Below are 19,755 nucleotides of genomic sequence, written 5' to 3'. Positions count from 1 at the left end.
CATCTTCTATTTTGAAGATTTATATTTTGTATCATTTGTAATTAGACATTACACAAAGTCAGAAATATTTATTTAAACCAGTACAGTATATGCTAGGAATGCTTGCTTTCTACATCTGATTGCTGGCTTTCTACATCTGATTGCTGCATTAAAATCCTCAATTTTCCAGTAACAGCCCAAGGAATTGTTCCTATCTAATAATTTAAATAGATGGAACATTCAAGTATTCTATTTCTACAACAAAAATATCTGTGTTACTGCCAGCATTGCATAGAAATGTGTGCCCTTTAGCATTAGTTAGGAAATCTTACAATCCTCAGAAGGGCAGACTCTTAAAAATTATACACACGCCCAAATATACAAACCAATCATATGTCTGAAATCTGGGCCTAAGCTACCTTTTACTCCTAGAACAGCAAAAGCTCAAAGTACATATATATGATAACATATACCAGTACAGTGTTCAATATTCAAATTACAACTTTACTTGAAAGGCTTACTAAGGAATACAATGATAAAATGTGTTGAGAATTCTTGAATAACTTTCCATGACATGATTTGCTGCTGTATCACAATTTGAATTTCAGAAATACTATTCTCACTCTTATACTTTATGCAGACAATAATAAGCAAGCTTACTACTGCCAAAATTCATTGTCAGTATTACAAATTTTCAAAAAAAAAAAAATCTTATCTTAAATCCAGAACAAGCCAAATGGTATACTTCAATTTAAATGTCAAGTCTGTCACTTACAATCAAATGACAGACAGCTGTATTTGTAAGCTCTGAACTTCTCCTTTATATGGTCTTAGGCCCTGATCCTACAATCCTTTACACACATGCTTAACTTCAGTACAACAAGAAGTGCCACTTAGGTCAACGGCAGTAGTAAAGTTAAGCACATGCGTTAAGGATTGCAGGATCAGAGCCTTGATTTCGAAAGGCATTTTTACTTTGAAATCTCACATATACCACATGAAAGGACAAGGAGAAGCACAGAGAAATCTTACACAAGTCTTTCAATATACCTCATACATATCTCATGAATGTTCTGATTTATCTGAACTGCTCAATGTACTTTTCAAAACAATTAAAGCAATTCATTTTATAAATATCTATGTCTAAATATTTTTAAAAATCTTACAGAAGTATCAAATTTCTGAACGTCAGCTCTGAAGTTTGCTACCTCATCCACTTTTGCAGTTAAGACTCAATATGTTTATATTATTGTAGCTGACAAAAGAATGAAGAAAACAGCCAGAGATAGAAGTCAATATATTATTAGCCATTACTGAAAAAGCTTCAGATAGATCCTAGTGAAAATGTGTATTTTGTAAAGTCCCAATATGCAAGTACTGCCTTGTCTGGACAATAAGTATGCACTATTTGACAGAAATACAGCTCTAAGAGTACAATTAGTTCAGTAAGCTGACTGACATTTTGAAGATTTTCCGATCCTATTAACTTTAGTAGTGATCAGGCCTTAAATAAGTAGAAGGATTTTAGAAATATGTAGGTCATGCTGTCCTTTACCCTTTGTTCTAAGGCAGTCTTATTTATAATAATATTCTCTAGATAAAATTATTTGTATTATTACAGCACCTAGGAGTCCCAGTGTGCCAGGCACTGTACAAAACAGAACAAAAAAGATGATCCCTTCCCAAAGAGCCTCAGTCCAATGTTTATTTATTATGGTTTTCTTTAAAGCTAACTATTCAATTTACCTTGTAATATACTGACTGACTACTAACTAAATATTTCTTTATAAAAGAGTAGGACCCAATTTTACAAACATGCACATGCAGATCAGGTCTCAGTCTTTCAACTCGATTGAGGTAAAGGTTAATATTTTGTCTATCAACTGTGTGTAGAAAATTTTTCAACAAAATGTCACACTCTACCTTTCTAAGCCATATTTTTTGGATGTCAGGATTGGTTGACAACCAAGCTTTTAATTAAGTGGGAAGAGAGTTTTTGCAGTTCCCCATCTAGATCAAAATAGCTCATTCCCAGAATTAATTTAGACTCCAATATTTTTTTTGTTCAAACCAAACTAACAATTAACTTGCAAACATTCAAGTAAATTAGAAAAATTAAAAGAATTATGGAGCAAGCAGCAGTACAAAGAAAAAGCCTGGGGAGTTATAAAACATTTAAATATTGAACAAAGTAGGGGCCCCAATTCTGCAACTTTTTAGTCACATGAGCAGTATTTACTTCTAGGGTTACTCATTCCTGGAAGTGGTTGCAGGGGTCAAGCCCTAAATCTGGATATGCCAAAGCACACTGTGTTTATTTGCGTTAAGTTATAAAGCAAACAAGATTGGGTAAAAAGGGAGATTGTTAAGAACCAGCACAAAATTAATTTTGTTCAACTGAAAGGCTGGTCGTTAAATTTAAAGCCCTTTTCAGTTTTAAGAGATGAGTTTTATTGCCCAGAATAATGAACAGATTGTTTGTGTACACCTACACCTTCTAATTAAAATAAATAATTTCCAAACGTGAATGAGTTGCTTAAAATATGCAATACTGTATAAGAGAGACAATACCAATCATTTGGGATTATATTTGTTCAGTTAACTTCCTACTTGAGTTTACTGCAAGTAAACATATGGGCTTTTTAAATTAAAAAAGGACTGCTTTATGATTTCAACATATTATAGTGGTTATCTATATGTAAATCATTTTACTCTGGTGTACACAATAACACAAGTGTAAATTACAAAATTCTAACAAACATATACATCATTTTGGTACTATTTTTAATGATGCACAATCAGAGCTACTAAAAATAATGTCAGTTCTCATATTTTTGTGGAAGTACCATTTTGTGGATTCATCTCAAATTCGCCCCCCCCCACTTTCTATGAAAGTTAAAACCAATTTTCACAGTAAAAAAGCCATTTCACTGGAGAAATGGAAAACGTTTGCCTTAAAACACACCATAATTTTGCCTATGGCAACGTTTTGCCACATTCACAACTGCAGTACTGTTAGTGACAGAACTAGCAAGTGCAATCTACCTCAAATCAAGAAAACACCCAAAGTTCTATATGTGAGTATTCAGAGGGAAATCTAGGACTTCACACAGCTCCAGTATTAACCTCTAATTTGCAGATGATACTCGACTTTTTAGGTATGCTGCTTTTATAGGTGCATGAACCTGTAATAAATATCTGTAATCGCTGATGCCAACCCCTAGAACCAAGAACGCTAGGTGTGTTATACTAAAACTACATACACATTCCCCTGCTATACAGCAACCTGAGACAGTACACTAGCATTTCATTATCATCCTGTAAGGAATGGTTGAACGTTGCCTCCAAACTGCAGGCTACCCTCCACCATTCAGTCACCACCCCTTAGTAAGACAGACCAGAGGTGGGGTTAATTTGGCTCCAGGCCTTCCAGGGTACAAGCTGCTTGGCGGAGTGTGACAGGCTGAAGCCAGGCCCAAGCGGTGTGGGGGCCTGGTCGCCATCCCCGCAAACATACCTGTCAGCAGAACTCTTTGGTCCGGGGGAGCTGCCTGGGCCTTGCTTCCCTGCCCTCTCCAAGCCGGCGGAGTTGCGGGCCCCTCTTCTCCAAGGTCTGGCTGAGCAGGCAGCGCCGCACCTGTCCCAATGGCTCTGGGGTCAGCGGAGGAAGCCCCAGCCCCGATGCGCCCCTTCATTCCCAGGGACAGCAGGCGCCCTTTACACATCCACTTCTGCAGCTTCCCGACGCTGACCGCGGGCGGCCTGAAGGGGCTCTGGGAGGCATGCGGGCGGCTGCCGGGGCACGCTGCCGGGAACCCGCCCCCGGCCGCTGCCTCTGGCGGCGCGGAGCCCTGGGCACTGAGCAGCAGCCGCTCGGCCTGGCGCGCCCCCGCGCCCCGATCCGGGCTCTCCCCGCAGCTGACTGAGCGCTCTGCGGCTGCAGGAGCGTCGATTCCCCCGCGGCCGCCCTCCGGCCGCGCCCCGTCCCAGGCCGGGCCAGGAGGCTCGCCCTGCAGCAGGTGCCCCGGGGCGGGCTCCACGGGGTGGTAGCGGATCACGCTGTCGCTCAGACACCGCTGCAGAGGCGGTGGCTTCGCGGGGCGGCCGGGGGACAGAAGGGAGAGGTTCCCTAGGCTCTGACCCCCGTGCCTGTGAGGCGCCAGCTGGCCGGGACGCCCTGCGGAGCCCTGGGGGGGCGGTGGCGGCCAGGCGGTGGCGGGCACCTGCTGCTGCGGGCTGCCCTCCCCGGAGGAGGAGAAGGACCAGGCATCGCTGCTCTCCGCTGCCCCGCAAGAGGCGACGGGCTGGGGGAACCCTCCAGCGCAGGCGGGGCTGGCCGGGGGCAGGTCGTGCATGGCATGGATCAGCAGGTAATAGGCCTCCTGCAGCTGGCTCCGCAGCCTGCCCGTGCTCTCCCGGGTCCCAGCCAAGCGGCCCTCCCCTCGGCCCCGGGCACAGGCGGCAGGTAGCCTCTGCGCCTCCTCTCGCGCCTCGGCCGGGCGGCAGCCCCAGGGCAGAGTCTCATTATCGTAGTAATCGCCCTCCTCGCCGTCAGGAGCACGCCGCGCGGGGGCAGACCGGGGCTGCGGGGCTGGGTCCCCCGGGCAACAGCCAGGGGTGGCCGGGGCTCCTGGTGTCCCTTCCCCCAGAGCTGCGGGGCCATGCGGTGCCTTCCCCCGCCGGGGCCAGCCGGGCTGCCGCTGTCCAGACTCCTCCTGGCTCCCAGCCCCCGGGGGCGCCGAGACCTCCCGGCTGCTGGGCTGAGCCGACGGCGCCCCCCTGGCCTGTGGCTGCTGCTGGGCTTTACCTTGAGGGGCGCCGGTCCCCCCGCGGGGGTGCGCGCCTGCCGCCGCCCCGCGCTGGGACCTCCTGCCCCGCAGCTTGGAGAGGGTCCTGCGCAGAGGATCAGCCATGCCTGCCCCCGCCCCGCACCCGCCTGCCTCAGTAGCTGCTGCCCGCCAGCAGGAGGGTGCTGGGTGCCCCCCTGCGCGGCGGCTGCTGGTGGTGGCGGCGGCGGCGCCCCATGGTCGGGCGGGCTCGGTGTGCGTCGCACTCCCTCCCCGCAGCCCTACTCCTGCCGCCGCTCACATACTTGGCATAACTGAGCGGGGTGAGAGGGCGGCCTGCAATGCGCATGCCTTGCTGCCCGCCGCGGAGCGTGCGCGCCCGGCTCTCCCCGCCCGGGCTCCGAGTTAGGGGGGCTGGAGGCGAGGTCAAGGCTCCCCCCGCGACCCGGCTCTGGCCGCTACCTGCTGTCCACGCGCACGGCTGAGGGGGAACCGAGGGGCGAGAAGACACCAGTCCCTCCTTGCAGCTCTTGTTAGGGTCACAGCCCCTTCTGCTCCCCCTAGCCCGCTACATCCATGTGTGCTAATACCTTTAGGGCAGGGGCTTGACTAGAGCATAGAGGGCCTGAATCGCCTTTCCCAGGCCCGTACCTGGGAGGGAAAGTGAACGTGCCCTCCCCCAGCTGCACCTAGGCGGTGACTGGAGTGAAGCACCCAAGGACGCCCCCGCTCCCAGTGTTGCACGGGGGAAGGAATACCGGTGCTATTCGTGGTAAAACAGCGACTAAAGCACGAGGATGGTGCAGAGATTCATGACGGTGAAATTGCCAGGAGGGCTTTGCTTTTGTTTACTCTGTATGAGAAAACTAAGGGAAAAGACCAACAAGTGCAACAGGTGGCCTTGAACAGCAGCAAACCTGCGCTGGGACTGCACTCAAAGCCCTATTTGCTGACACAGTTTTGAACTAATTTAACAAGTCCCTCTTAAAATGCTTTTATTTTCTCCCTGAAAGAAAACCTGCCTCACCTTGCAGGCAACCTAAGTAAGGGTGACCTAGAAAAAGAGGAGGTTCTGTTTTTTTAAAGCATCTAATGAACTGAGGTTTTTTAAAAAAGTTTTTATTTGAATCAGTTTGATTACAAATATATTTACTTTGTTACTCAGGTTTCTCTTGCACGGTGTCTCTCATGTCAAAATTATTAGGTCATGGAATATTTAAAAAGACGAATTTCTAATGTTCTCTCTCACCCTTCCCCCATATGTCCTACCTAAAAGAACAGGCCACAAACCTATTTTTCCTCCTTTTGCACATCACCTTTAAGCTACCTGGTCAATAAAGCCCAACTCTGTTACAGATTTTATAATGTGTGAGAATTGTTCTGAAACAACAGGCACATCCACAGTCATTTGGAGAGGAGCCAACTTACAGAACCCCATTAAAGATTGGCATCAGAGTTGAACATGCTTACACCTGGGCTGAATTTGGCCCCAGTCATTATAGTCTCCAAGACAAATGCCACATTTGTAAAGTATAAATGGCATTTTGAAACACCAAAAAGCATGCTTAGTCTTAGGTTTAGAGGGTGGAAATTTCTACTTCATAAATTTGTTACCCATACCTTATGTGAATGGTGTCTTCATTATCAAGCCTGCATCTCTACATAAAAACCATATAATTTTAAAAGGGTTACCAATAGAAACACTGATGCTTCTTTTGCTGAGAGAATGGCTTCAGCAGCCTATCGTAGTCAGCAAGATCTTCCTATTAATGCCAGGGGATATTTGTAAAGTGCCTTTCTTTTCTTTCATAGCAAAGAGCTCCAGGAAAGCTTATCTTAGCTCTATTTATATATCTTGGAAATGAGAACAAGAACATAACTGTACAGTGGTAAAATATGGCATATGGAACCATAACTGGGTCACACAAGCCATTTCACAAACATCTAAGTAGAAATTCCAGTCTTTCTCTTATAAGTATTATGAATAACAAACAAAATAGTTCATCTTGTTTATAACATCCCCACACTCTCCACGATTAAGCCATTATCTATGTTCTTCCTGTTTTGTGGAAACTAAATTTAGGTTTGCCTGTGAGTTTAGAGTACATAGTTATAACAGTTTGTGAATGGAAAGTTATGGGATTTATACATCTTTCTAAAAGTTTTTAAAATTAAAATGCTGAAAGAATATTGCATATAGGTGTAAATAGCACCAATCCAATAACATCACAAGTAATCCATTAATATAATGTTTTGTGTATTTATGAATTAAGCTATGAGGAAAAGAAAGGGTAGTGGGTATGATTTATGTCCAATATGTACTTCACAATAGTTTATCACTTCTGCTACACCTTTGCAACTTGAAAAAGGAAGTTCTGCCATTTTTGTCCTGCCTTTTATATACATTTTCCCCTTTTTAAAAGAAAATTATTTGGAAATAAGTATACTAGTTTGTGTAACTAGGTATAAAAAATATTGCATAACATTTTTGTAATTACATTTCCTTTGGGGAGAAAAATTTTAGGTTGATCTTATGTGTTTGACTCAATCATAATTATTAGTTCCACATCCTAAACATTGAAAGTAATGATAAGTTTGATAACTGAACTCTTAATAATAATAGCCTTACTTTTATTTTGGATCTTTGTGTTTCATATATTCAATTACCATAACAAATGTTTCTAACCAAATATGTCAGCTAAAAATGCTTTTGTTTTTTTTACAAATGAACATCACTCTTGGTTCTGTGTTAACTTATTTCTGTCTACTATTAGAGTGTCCCCTGCTGGATGAGTTGGGGACTGCATTTTGGTCCTAACTTTCCTTCATCTAAATCTATGCACAAGAAATAACTAAAAACAAAATGATCCAACGTCTTCTGAGAATATATTACCGTCCCCATTTCAACATTGTTGTTAATCCAAAACTGTATGCTTGTGTGTTTCTTATGCTCTTTTACAGATACTCAGGGTGCAGTTCTTAACATTAGGAAGCGTTTTTTGCTTATTTTCAGTTGTGTAGGATCCACGTAAAGAAAAATTCCAGTGATTAGCTGTAATATCACGTAAGCCAAACACAAATTTAGTTCCTGATCCTGTAAAGACTTGGGTATGTGCTTAACTCTACGCACTGCAAGCCGGTCCATTGACTTAAATGGGACAACAGTAGAACTTCAGAGTTATGGACCTGTCACTGACCTGTCAACCACACACCTCATTTGGAACCAAAAGTATTTAATCAGGCAGCAGCAGAGAAAAAACACAAAACAATCCCACCGACTGCAAATATAGCACAGTATTGTGTTAAACGTAAACTACTAAAAAAAAAAAAGGGGGAGGAGCAGCATGTTTCTTCTGTATAATAAAGTTTCAAAGCTGTATTAAGTCAATGTTCAGTTGTAAACTTTTGAAAGAAAAAAAACATAACATTTTGTTCAGAGTTAGGAACATTTCAGAGTTACAAACAACATCCATTCCCGCGGTGTTTGTAACACTGAGGTTCTACTGTACTTCCAGTGATAAAGTTAAATAAATGCCTAGGTTGCTGCAGGATTGGGAAGCTAGTAGATAAACATATATTAAAAGTAATGTCTGAAACAATTTTTGAAAAACCTTAAAAATGTCAGTATATTTATTCATCCTCTCTCTTAGTGGGGCTGCCATCTTAATTGTACTTTCCAACAGAGTCATAGTTGGATGACCAAGTATGAACTCAATGGAGGCTGACTGCCATTGACGTCATTGTTGGAACTCCATGCAGCCAGGAGAGCCAACCTACAGTGTGCCCATTGGGATAAGACTTAAGAGACTTTTCAATTACAAAGCACTGGAAACATTCAAAGGTTGCTGGCAGCTAAGTTCTATATCTATATATACACACTTGAGAAAGTTAATGTGAGTTGGCTGAATTAACACTTAAAAACACATACACAAAATATAGACCTTTCCTATCAGTGATTTTCATACTTAAAAATTTCCTAGATGCCATCAGAGGAAGGTAGATTCCCTCTCTCCTATTTTGCGTTGCCAAATTGTTAAGATGGCAGTTTCCTTCTTTGTCCTTAAAATATTTTTAAAAGCATTGTAGTAAATTCTTTGTTTTCAGTCTCTGTTGTTGTGATTGGAATCTTTTATATTATACTGGGATTTTCCTTTAACAGGCAGAACATTTGTTGATAAAATGTATTAGACATTAGGAGCCCAATCCTTAAACAACTTGATCATTCACGTACATGTTTGCAGACTGGGCCCTTACTTTGCTCCCCTGGGTATGTACTGCCATGAAAGAAATTTCAATGTAATTTTGCTTGCATGGTTGTTTCACTCAGTATTTTCTTCATGGACTCACAGGCATTTAATGGAGCAGTTTATGCATTTAATGTATTCCCCCATGAAATAGCCACACAGGAAATAATTAAATTAAAAGCTGCCAATAATTGCATCTATAAAACACAGTTTGATCTGTATCTCAGAAAGTTATTCCCATTCCAACTTGTGGTTGCAAAACACATTTTACTGTAGATAACTAAAAGTTTTGTTTTTTTTTAAATCTTTGCATCCTTTATTTGCACAAATAACCACCAAATGATCGCACACACAAAAACCCAGATAAAATACCATCGAGGATCTGGCTTGAGCTGACTCAAGCCAGGCAAAGAGGAGTCAAACTGCATTTTTGTACATAACTCACTGCCTTCTGCTCAGGTGCTGCAAAACATGTAGTACAAAATGTGACCCATTGTTATCAGGCCTCCTACAAAAAGTACAGGGGTTTAGGAAACAAGACTCAGTGTGAAGTTTTAAATTCTTTTGGGGAGACTGCCAGGCACTTAGGGTTATTTGTACATAGGTTTCTAATATGTGACCTTAAAAAAATAGAAAAGGACAAAGAAATTTTCCTGTACGTAATACAGGAGAATTTCTAAAGCAGCATCACCAATTTGGTTTGCCTAACAAGATACAGGTCGGGTTTTACCATTTTGGGGATCTCTTATTCAATACATCTTTCCTGAGCTGTTGGGTTCCCAGATATCTCATGTGGCTCCACTACACTGAGATTGCCAAAACATAAAACTTAAGAATCAAGTGGTGATAAATATCCTTGGCGAAGAAAGAGACTCATACATATGTAAACTACCTGTAACAATGAAGCCATGAACCAAGACAGAGAGATGGCTGAAAGATTTAAAGTCAGGTGAGGCAGCATTTGTGACAAACTACAATCCATATCTAGGACACCTGTGTCAGCAATAGCTCTCATGACTGATGAAAAGCCTCAATAGCTCATTATGTAAGATTGACAAATACGTACCCTTTAACATCCTTGCTGCTACTTGAGACAGCACAGCAGATCTGCCTCAGAAAATAACCTTTCACCAGCTAGGATTTTCTGAAGTGTGCAAATGTTGGGTCCCATGGAAATTCAGTGAAATTTTTGAAATTGCCCTCATATAATTTTGAAAAATTCCATCACCTATATTCTATAAAGCCCCATAATAAACATTTAAAATGGGATCTAAATATATTTATACAAATGTAGGCCTTATTCCTGCGAACATATGCTTAACTTTGCACACGAGTAATTCCCCTGAAAGCAATGTAAAAGAGCCTTCCGTGACTGTGAATAAGACCCCTCAGTCTCCTTTTCATTGAATTTGGCAAAACAGTTTATTTACTCTCCCAGATTCTGGCAGAAAGAGAAATAGTATGAAAGCTAAAAGATAACATGGAGATGATGCTGACTGGTGAAATCCACAAGCACTCCCTTTACCTAGAGAGTGTCTACCTTCCCTCTGTCAAAATGGTCTGGAATCAGAGTCCTATTACTCATTTCATAGTCAACAAACAAGGGTCAGAATCTTCTTTTTTTTATTGTCAGCTTGCCAAAATATTGATCCTTTTTCTTTCAGGTGCAGACCTAACTCCAGTTATCCATACCTTTGTTACTACTAGATCTAGTCTATTTTGATTCACTAGGAAAGACACTCGAAAGCTTCAGCTAGCATAGAATACAGCTGTATACTTTCTGAGAAAAGTGGACCAAGAGACCATAATACACTTGTGCTCCACATTCTGAACTTCCAGGTGGAATTGAAGGTGCTAGTGAAAGAAAGGAAAGAAGGAAGGAAGGTTCTAAATGGTTCAGTCGCCATCTGAATCAGGATTGCTTACGCTAAATGTTCCAAAAGCGAGGATTAATGGATCCAGGAGCAGAAGAGTTTGGGAGCAAAATCTCCTCTCTGGAATTCACTCCTGCCAGAAATTTGTCAAACCCTGGCCATTTTCAGAAAATGCTTTAAGATGCACCACTGGCTAGGCTTTAAACTAAATGCTGGGTCCAGTATTCCTAACATTCAGGCTATTGGCATGATCTCCTTGTCTGTCCAGTAAGGTACAAGGGGTCATGAAAGGGCTTTTACAAGCTATGTAAAGTTTACCAAGATAATACAGTGAAAGGCACAACATAAATCACTTGTAGCAATAATAATCATTCAGCATCACAGGTTAAGTTAACTAGCAGGTGTATTCATGGCTCTGTTCTACACTTGGGTTAAATATAAAAAGAGCAGTTGCACTTACTACCACGGCTATTTTGAGCATTTTTAAAAAAAGTTTCTGTTGGTTGCTGTTATAGAATGCAAGTTAACACCTTAACGAGCCTTCCATAATATACTGTCATTACCTCCTTTGATTATAGTCATCTGATGCAATTACAGGGCTATTGTAAGACCTTATTCTCAGATCCTGTATAAACCTTGTTAAGGATATACTGAAAAATAAGAGTGGCCAGAGCATGACCCCCACAGACTGAAAATGGTCCATATAATTTTATAAGATGGCAACCACTATTATCATCTTTGTTTAGTATAAGAGGTCGGTGTGCAGAAACAGCAGGTCCCAGCTCCTAACACTCAATCTTGATCCAACCTGAAGGTAGACATGAACTAAGGGTTTAATGGGTTCAAATAAAATAAGATCAGAGTCAAACCTTCACTCAAAACATGAAAAGAACCTTTTCTGGGGTTCAAAAAATTAGATACAGTAATTATTTCCCTCCTCTTCCACCCCATTATTTTTGTGCATCTCTGTTTTGCTGGTTCTGGCCAGTACTAGAGGTAGAAGTGCCAAATTGCCATGAGAAAGGATTTTTCCGGCTCTTTCTAATCTGACCCAAAGAAGGAAATAATAGAAAGCCTGTTTTCATAAGCATTTCACCTCAGCTTCCTAACTTCAAGAGGTTGCTACAGTAGTTCAGAAAAAAACATCTGAATTTATGGGTGTTAATCCAAACCAGATTAACCCTCAGAACTGTTAGATGTCCACCCATATCAGGACAGAGCCATATTCTAGCCAGCTGCTTTAGTGGAGTTTGAACACTGTTTGAACACTGTTTGAACACTGTCCTGTAGCTCTGTTCTTCTAGCACAGTTTAAAATATGTATCATGTGGAAACAAACATGTTCCCAAATCATGTTAAGACTCTTAAAAGTCCTAGTGTGTACAATGTTAAAATCCACTAAGTCATAATATTTCAATTTTATGTCAGTCCCTACCAAAGAACTACTGATATGTTAATATGGGTTAGTGTGGGTAAAAACTCATTATGGATAAAAGTGATGGTAACACAGAGTAGATTTTTGAAAATCAGCACGTTACTTTTACACTTAAAAATAAATCCCCAAAGGCTCCAACTTGTGTGATCAGTTAACGACCTACAAAATGTCAGTAAGGAAAAAGACTTTTAAAAACTACATGCTCAGGAGTATCTGCATTTTTAAAGTACTGTTTTTACTTCTATGATTTAGAAATGAGGGTGAAAAAAAACCTGTACAGACTTAAAAACTTATGCAAAGTTTCAATGTGGAGCAAAATTTTTGCACAGTTTTCAGTCTCTGAAAAACAAGGTTAATATTCAAAACAGACACATGGATAGGTTCTTAATTGGAGTGTTTTATTCTACTAGAAATCATGCACTGTGGTGCATTTAATATACTCTAGTTAGGATAATCAAATGGACACATCAATGATATATAATTAAGTCATCTCAAATTTTAAGCAATAAAGTCACTAAATATGTAAGATAAAACCAAAACTAAACAGTATCATCACATGGAGAAATCTTTTATCAACAGTAAGTTACACTAGGTGCAAATCTGATTACTAATAGATTGTTTCACATGAACTTCCAATGCTGAAAAAATGTAACATGCTTTTTCCTTCTGCATAAATTATGCCATTTTTCTAATTAGGAAACTTCTTTACCATATACCTATACAGTAACTTCATAATTATACACCCAAAGTCACCGCCAAAGCTCAGTGCATAAGCTCAGACTGCCTGGAGGTGTGTGGAGTTCTACGTCTGTTTACTTTGCCTTTCCATTAAATAAATTAATATTTAACACATAAATCGCAGCTACGCTAGGTATACATACTATTGACGGAAACAGTACAGAGCAGTTTCTTAAAAGAAACTGAAAGAAAGTATGTCTGCACATGCACTGATGGTTTCACTCTTATCTGGGGACTTATTTGTTCCCAGAACTTGGACATGATTACTGGTATGAAATAGCTGAAAACTAGAAAGGCATTCTGCGTACTGGTACGCAAATGAACATACTGAGTGTCTTGTGTCATCTAGAATACACCTATCAACTGCAACAGATCAAAGCTGAGTTTTAAAGAACAGAGTTTCTCCTGGTTGCATGAGCAACCATGTTTTGATCTGAGGGGCTCTAAGATATGCAAAGAACATTACAGCTGAGAAGAAAATAGGGTCTAGTTCCTACTGGGTCACACCAGGAAATTCCTTTATTTGCTCATCTGCCAGTGTTGTGGAGTAGGGGTGGGGAGGACTTGATAATTAGTTATGTTCACTTTATTGCTAGGGTTGCCAACAGTTTAATCGCACAAACCCAAAGACCCTTGCCCTGACTCTTCCCCAATGTCATGCCCCTCCCCCACCCCTTCTCTGAGGCCCTGCCCCCGCCCCATTCACTCCAGCCCCCCTCTCTCCGTCGCTCGCTCTCCCACACCCTCATTCATTTTCACTGACCTGTGGCAGGCGGTTGGGGTGTGGGCTCTGGGCTGGGGCCAAAGGGTTTGGAGTGTGGGAAGGGGCTCCGGGCTGAGCCTGGGACAGAGGATTGGGGTGCGGGAGGGGGCTGGGGTAGGGGTGTGGGAGAGGGTGGGGCTCTGGGAGGGAGTTTGGTTGCGGGCTCAGGGCTAGGACAGGGGCTTGGGTGCAGGAAGGGGTTCGGGTTGTGGGCTCTGGGAGGGCGTTTGGGTGCGGGAGGGGGCTCAGGGCTGGGGCAAGTCATTGGGGTGCAGGAGGGGATTTGGGGTGCGGGCTCTGGGAGGGAATTTGGGTGCAGGAGGGGCTCAGGGATGGGGTAGGGGGTTGGAGTGTGGGAGGGGGTTCAGGGTGCAGGCTCCAGCTGCGTGGCAATTACCTTGTTTGGCTCCCGGAAGCTGCAGCATGTCTGTCAGCAGCTCCTAGTCTCAGGGGTGGTCAGGTGGCTCTGCACGCTGCCCCTGCCTGCAGGCACCACCCCCTCAGCTCCCATTGGCCATGGTTTCCCATTTCCAGCCAATGGGAGCTGCAGAATCAGTGTTCAGGGTGGGGGAACACGCAGAGACCCCCTGGCTGCGCTTCCACCTAGGAGACATTGCCAGACATTCCAGCTGCTTCTGGAAGTGGTGCGGAGCCAGGGTAGGTAGGAAGCCTACCTTAGCCCCGGTACGCTGCCAGACTTTTAGTGGCCTAAAATCTCCCAGATTTGCTTCAGTAGCCTCCGGGAGATTGAACCCAATTCCTGGGAGGGTTGGCAACCCTATTTATTGCCTGGCCACCAACTGGAAGACACAATGGAATCCTAGAAATAAGAGATGGAAATAATTTAGTAGGTCATCTTATCTGTCTTTCCCTAATCACACCTCCCTGTTTGCTAGCATTTAGTCCAATCTAGGTTTAAATGTCTCATGTGATGGAGCTCCTACCACTTCCCTTTAGGAGGTTATTCCACAGCAATTGATCACCCTGTTAGGAAGCATTTCCTGCTATTTAACCTGCGTTTTCTTTTGTTTAATTTCATCTAATTATATCTAGTCGTACGTTCTAGCAGCACCTTAAGCATTTCCTCCGCATCCTCACTGTTTACATGTGTAGAGAGCTATCTTGCCCTTCCCCCAAACTTTGTTATGATTTAGTCAAGCACGCGTGTGTTCAGGGCTGAATTCTGTCCCAATTTACATTCCATGCAATTGCACTGGCTTCAGGCTGGCTGCACAGATGCAAGGCAGAGCAGATCATGGTATTTAGTTGCAGTCTGCCCTCTCCTCTCCTGGAGTTCAAGGGTGCTGGAACAATTTGTATAGTGGAGGTGCTGAGAGTCATTGAACCAAATTGTAAACCCTGTATATAAAGGAATCCACTTCAAGCCAGAGGGTGTGGCAGCATCCCCAGCCCCTATGCTGGAGTTTGAATCCTTTTCTGGACCACAGGCTCTAGTGGCATGAAAATGATGTAGTGATATTGACATCAAGGTTTGTCTGACTTGTGGGTGAATACAGAAGTCAATCCCCACCCTCTTTGGCTTCACCCACAGCCACTTATATAGATCAGTTAAAGGAGATTCCTAGAATGGAAATGTTGACACTCAGTCTTATCCGTAGTAGTGTGAACAATGCAGCTTGAGGCATGTCTCAGATGCCATGTTGTCTCTGTTGAAGTGACACAATGTCCTTTATAGCAGAAAATGTATGATGTCCTTCAATAGAGTCAGGGGCCAGCTGGGGTATAACAAAACACAGTATTAATACAACAGAAGAGTCACCAAGAGGGAACACGGATTACAGCCAATGTGCTATTATAACATTAGAGAAATAATTCACATATACTAACTTTTTATTAATAATTTATCATTTAGTCAAACAAGTCCAGCCTAGCATCTATTAACTCTTAACACATTGCCTAGTTTCCATGTGACTAGCACCTTGTAAAACGCAGCTGTTGGAAAGGGGGTTAGGCTGAGGTACTTGTCACGTGATACAGTGGTCAGCTACTGGGACAGGTTTTGGGGTGGGGAGACCACCATTCTCAATGTTACCATGCAGTTTCCTGCAGACCAGTATCCTCCGATACAGTTTTAATCCAAGAGTTAACGAAAACACAGTTCAGCATACTTAAACAATCTTCTGTACCTGGGTGGCTACTGTAGTTTGTCTTTCACTAGCTACTATGAAATTAGGATGACTTGGTATGTTTTATGATGACGGCATATCAACCAAGGTAGGAGAAATGGGATATATGTATAATACCTAACAGTAGAGAGACTGACAACAAGAACCAGGCCTGCTCAGCAGTAATTCTGTCTGAATAGTAGTTCTCTCTGAGTTTCCAGTAAAGTTACTTGCCCAATAAAACATTTATTGAATCAAATTTATATTTATCTTAAAATACTTTTCAGTTTATTTTGTCTTCAAAGGTGTGTTTGTTTTATTTTGTGAGTGTGTGGTGAGTGCGGAAAGCCCATCTATGAAAATTATTTGTGCTTAAAATACGCAGTTAAAGGGTACTAAGATTTCTATACTTTCTCAAGTGGGTTCTCCTAATAAGTATGCTCTTCAGATTAGAATTGTTACTGAGAAGGGTTAACTGTTGAAGATACTCAAATATTTACATTCTTTAGTGAATGCAAACCCTGGTTTATCCCATCTCTTTTCTAATTATTTGATTTCCCATCCTTTAGCGTAATCTTTATAACTCACCCACAATAAAAAGACACACAACATTTTAATATAGTCAAACTGGAAAGGACACATTGGTGCCAGAAAATGTATAATAATCTACTTTATAAAGTAATGTGTAAATTTACAGCAATATAGACATAATTATTAACTGTTTTTATTGTTTAAAAAATATTTTCCCCCTTCCTGTTGAAATCTGTTTCCTAAATTAAATGTTCCTCCAGCACACACATACACAGATATGTAAAAGGACCCCATCAACTTAAAAAACAAATCACTCTTTGATTTTTTTCAACGGTTACTGTTATTTGTAATACCTAAGATTACTGGGTTTTTTTTTCTTTCTATTTTTCAATTTGTTTACTTTGTGCACTTAATAGTATTGTATGCATAGCCATTTTCACTGTGTAATTTGGCAGCTTCTCCTGTTGCTTATGTGGGAGAGAAACATTTTTAAAAATTGAAAATGTTGAGTGTAAAACCAAAATTGGTGTGTGGGGGACAGGGGCAGAGGAGGGTGTAGTATCTGAAAACGACTTTAACTCACTTTTTGAAACTGACTAGATTTCCAGCTGACAGCATCTCTTTTATTATAAGGTTGCTCATTTGCCTTGAGCAGTTGCCAGACTATTTTATCTGGTCCTTATTTAAGTTTTGAAGAACTAAAAATAACCTGGAAAAAAAAAACAACCCAGACAATAACTAATACACCCTCAAAAGGAAAAAAACAGGTCAAACTACAAGTCTGCCAACTTTAGTGTCTCTTTGGAACTTACATGTCCAAGCAGTACATTCTGACCATATTCTGATTATGCTATATGGTTTATCAGGTATCACAGGCTAAACTGTGGGATAAGAGGCTATTACTACTTTGCAGCCTTGATGCTGTTGCCTATATATGTGACAGATGGGACCCTGTTTAGGCACCTATTAGCAGGTCAAAGCCTGCAGGCCTTGAAAGGAGATATCTTGCAGCCTCACACTCACAGGCCATCTTAGGTAGCTGTCACTCACTGAATCTGTTTGGTAGCTGCCTTCTAGCTATTACAGCAGGCAGATAAGACCCTTATGGAGAAACTGAACACTGCTGTCACTAGAAAGTTGAACAGTTAGATGGAAATTTCTAAAAATGTCAAAACAACCGATGTGATTATGAAACGTGTAGTGTTTGGGGTGAATCCTAGCATCAGTCTGAAAGGAAAACTTTTGAAATCATACAAGAGATGTTTTTCTTTCAACTAAAGAACATTCAAATAGATAAACCTGTCCTGATGAAAATAATTTCCTACAAATATCCCCATCCATATTTCTGACCATGCATATTTTTAAGTACCTTAGAAAAGACTGCCCACTAAGAATCCATCCCAGGTCTTACACAGCACCCACTAGACTAGGCAGTTTAGTCAGCATGAATGTATTCCTACAATAAAGCTGTTATTTATGTACTAATGTATCAAGCCTCAGAGCTTTGACTCCAGGAGAGACCCCAGTAACCTTGTCCTAGCTTTCAAGGTCCTACTCACTCAGCACCAGCCGGTATCTCTGACCTTGTCTCCTTTCAGGCCCTCCTCTAATCCCCACTGCTCTGATGCAAACCTTTATGCTTCCATCATTTCCTTTGTTTCCTCCTACCTCTGTGCCTTCTGCCACACTGCCCATAAATGCCATCTCAGAATCTGCTCACTGAGCCACCGCCATCTCCTGCTTCAAATCCCTTCTGAAAAACTCACTTTTGCTGTGTCACATACAAGTGAGTTAATACACTCTCAGAAAAGATCCCAAGTCCCCCACAAATATAGTGAATGGGACCACCAAAATATATTCATGCTTTAAGTGACCACACATTATTGTAACCTTGCTCTGACCTCCTCTCCTGGGGCCCCCCTGCACCCTTTTGTTTGTTATTATCCTCACTTGTGGTGTCACATCTGAGTTTAGTGTGAGGTGTCTTGGAGTGGGGATTTGTGTCTTTCTTGGTTTTGTAAAGTACCTAGTAACTTTTGGAAATTAAAAAATTAATGTAACAACAGCAGCAAGGTATTTCAGGGATCTTTAAAGTCTGTGAATACTCACTGATTCTCTGTTGCATTACTGAGGCACAATGGTGAAGCCTAGGTGAATGTGAAATTAGTAAAACTGAAATGGTTCCCCCCTTCATAATACAGCTGAATTCTTTTCCTAATACTGCGCTCCTTTGCAAGCAAAACTAACAGCGACTTCAATTGATATTTTGCCTGCATAACTCATTCTGGATTTGGATTATACATACAGGATTAGCCTCTGGGCAAAAACTGGTGTATAGTAATTAATAATATTTGTTGAAGCCTATGTCTTCAATTAAGGTTATTATAGACTGTGTGCAACCTTGCCAAAATCCACCTGCCCAGCCACTGGCCATTGAACAAAAACATAGCACATCAATGGCAAATGCATCATGATTTCTGATTGTTTCTTTAGGCATAGGCCCATGCTCAGTTTTCAAGATGGCAACAACTGGGTTCAGATGGAAGTTAAGAAGAGGGATTGTTACTCCAAGAAATGCTGTCTATTTTGCTGTTGCTGTGAGACATTAACATTGTCACTTTCAGTGCTACAATTCTGAGCTGATTTTACCCTAGCGATAAGCAATTATAGACGTAAGGGGAAATCTATTGTTTTTAAGCTTTGGGTCCCTCACACTTATAATTCATCACTCCATTTTTGCTTTGAAGAAGTCCTTATGTTGCCAGTCAGTTGAGGCAGAGTAAAGCCACAAGCTGGGACAAGACCGTAATGACTTATTACTAGAGTGAAGTAAAGAGAAGCAAAATAGGATTCTGGTTACTATTACTTGTTTACTGCTTATACTCTGACTTGGAACAACATACCAGACATGGTGAATGTTAGTTGAATGGACTGATCAGGAGGGGAGTGCACCGCAGCACTCTCACACTATCATGTACAATCTCTCAAATTCCTCTGCAGCTGGAATTTGGGATTTTCCACACATATCTCCCCTTCAGCTGTCCTACTGCAGAACATAGTTGAGCCTCACTCTGCTAACGTTAACATTGTGCTAGTCTCACTCGTGGTTAGATGGTGTGTGATGCTATGGAAATGCTGCAGAGACATACACAAAGCAACAGACAAGACAAACACAGCATTCAGAGTTTACACAACTTCCATCTCGTCCCATTCTCAGGGCAAACGCCAAGGAGTCCTTTTCTAACCATCACCGTAAAGCCTCCACTTTCTGTTTGAAAA

The 19,755-nt window shown here is 42.0% G+C and overlaps 1 protein-coding gene across 1 annotated transcript in view; it reads right to left on the bottom strand.

The window, feature by feature from the left end:
• The window catches only part of SYDE2 (synapse defective Rho GTPase homolog 2), a 50,442-nt gene extending 45,550 nt beyond the window's left edge, over nt 1-4,892 (bottom strand). Inside the window, exon 1 of the mRNA XM_077823788.1 lies at nt 3,497-4,892. Coding sequence (XP_077679914.1) covers nt 3,497-4,892 — 1,396 coding nt within the window. The remainder of the gene's footprint in view (nt 1-3,496) is intronic.
• Nucleotides 4,893-19,755: the final 14,863 nt, after the last annotated feature.

This window comes from Eretmochelys imbricata, chromosome 8 (assembly GCF_965152235.1).
Source record: "Eretmochelys imbricata isolate rEreImb1 chromosome 8, rEreImb1.hap1, whole genome shotgun sequence".
Taxonomy (NCBI): Eukaryota; Metazoa; Chordata; order Testudines; family Cheloniidae; genus Eretmochelys; species Eretmochelys imbricata.
This window is presented reverse-complemented; position numbering and strand designations above follow the sequence as displayed.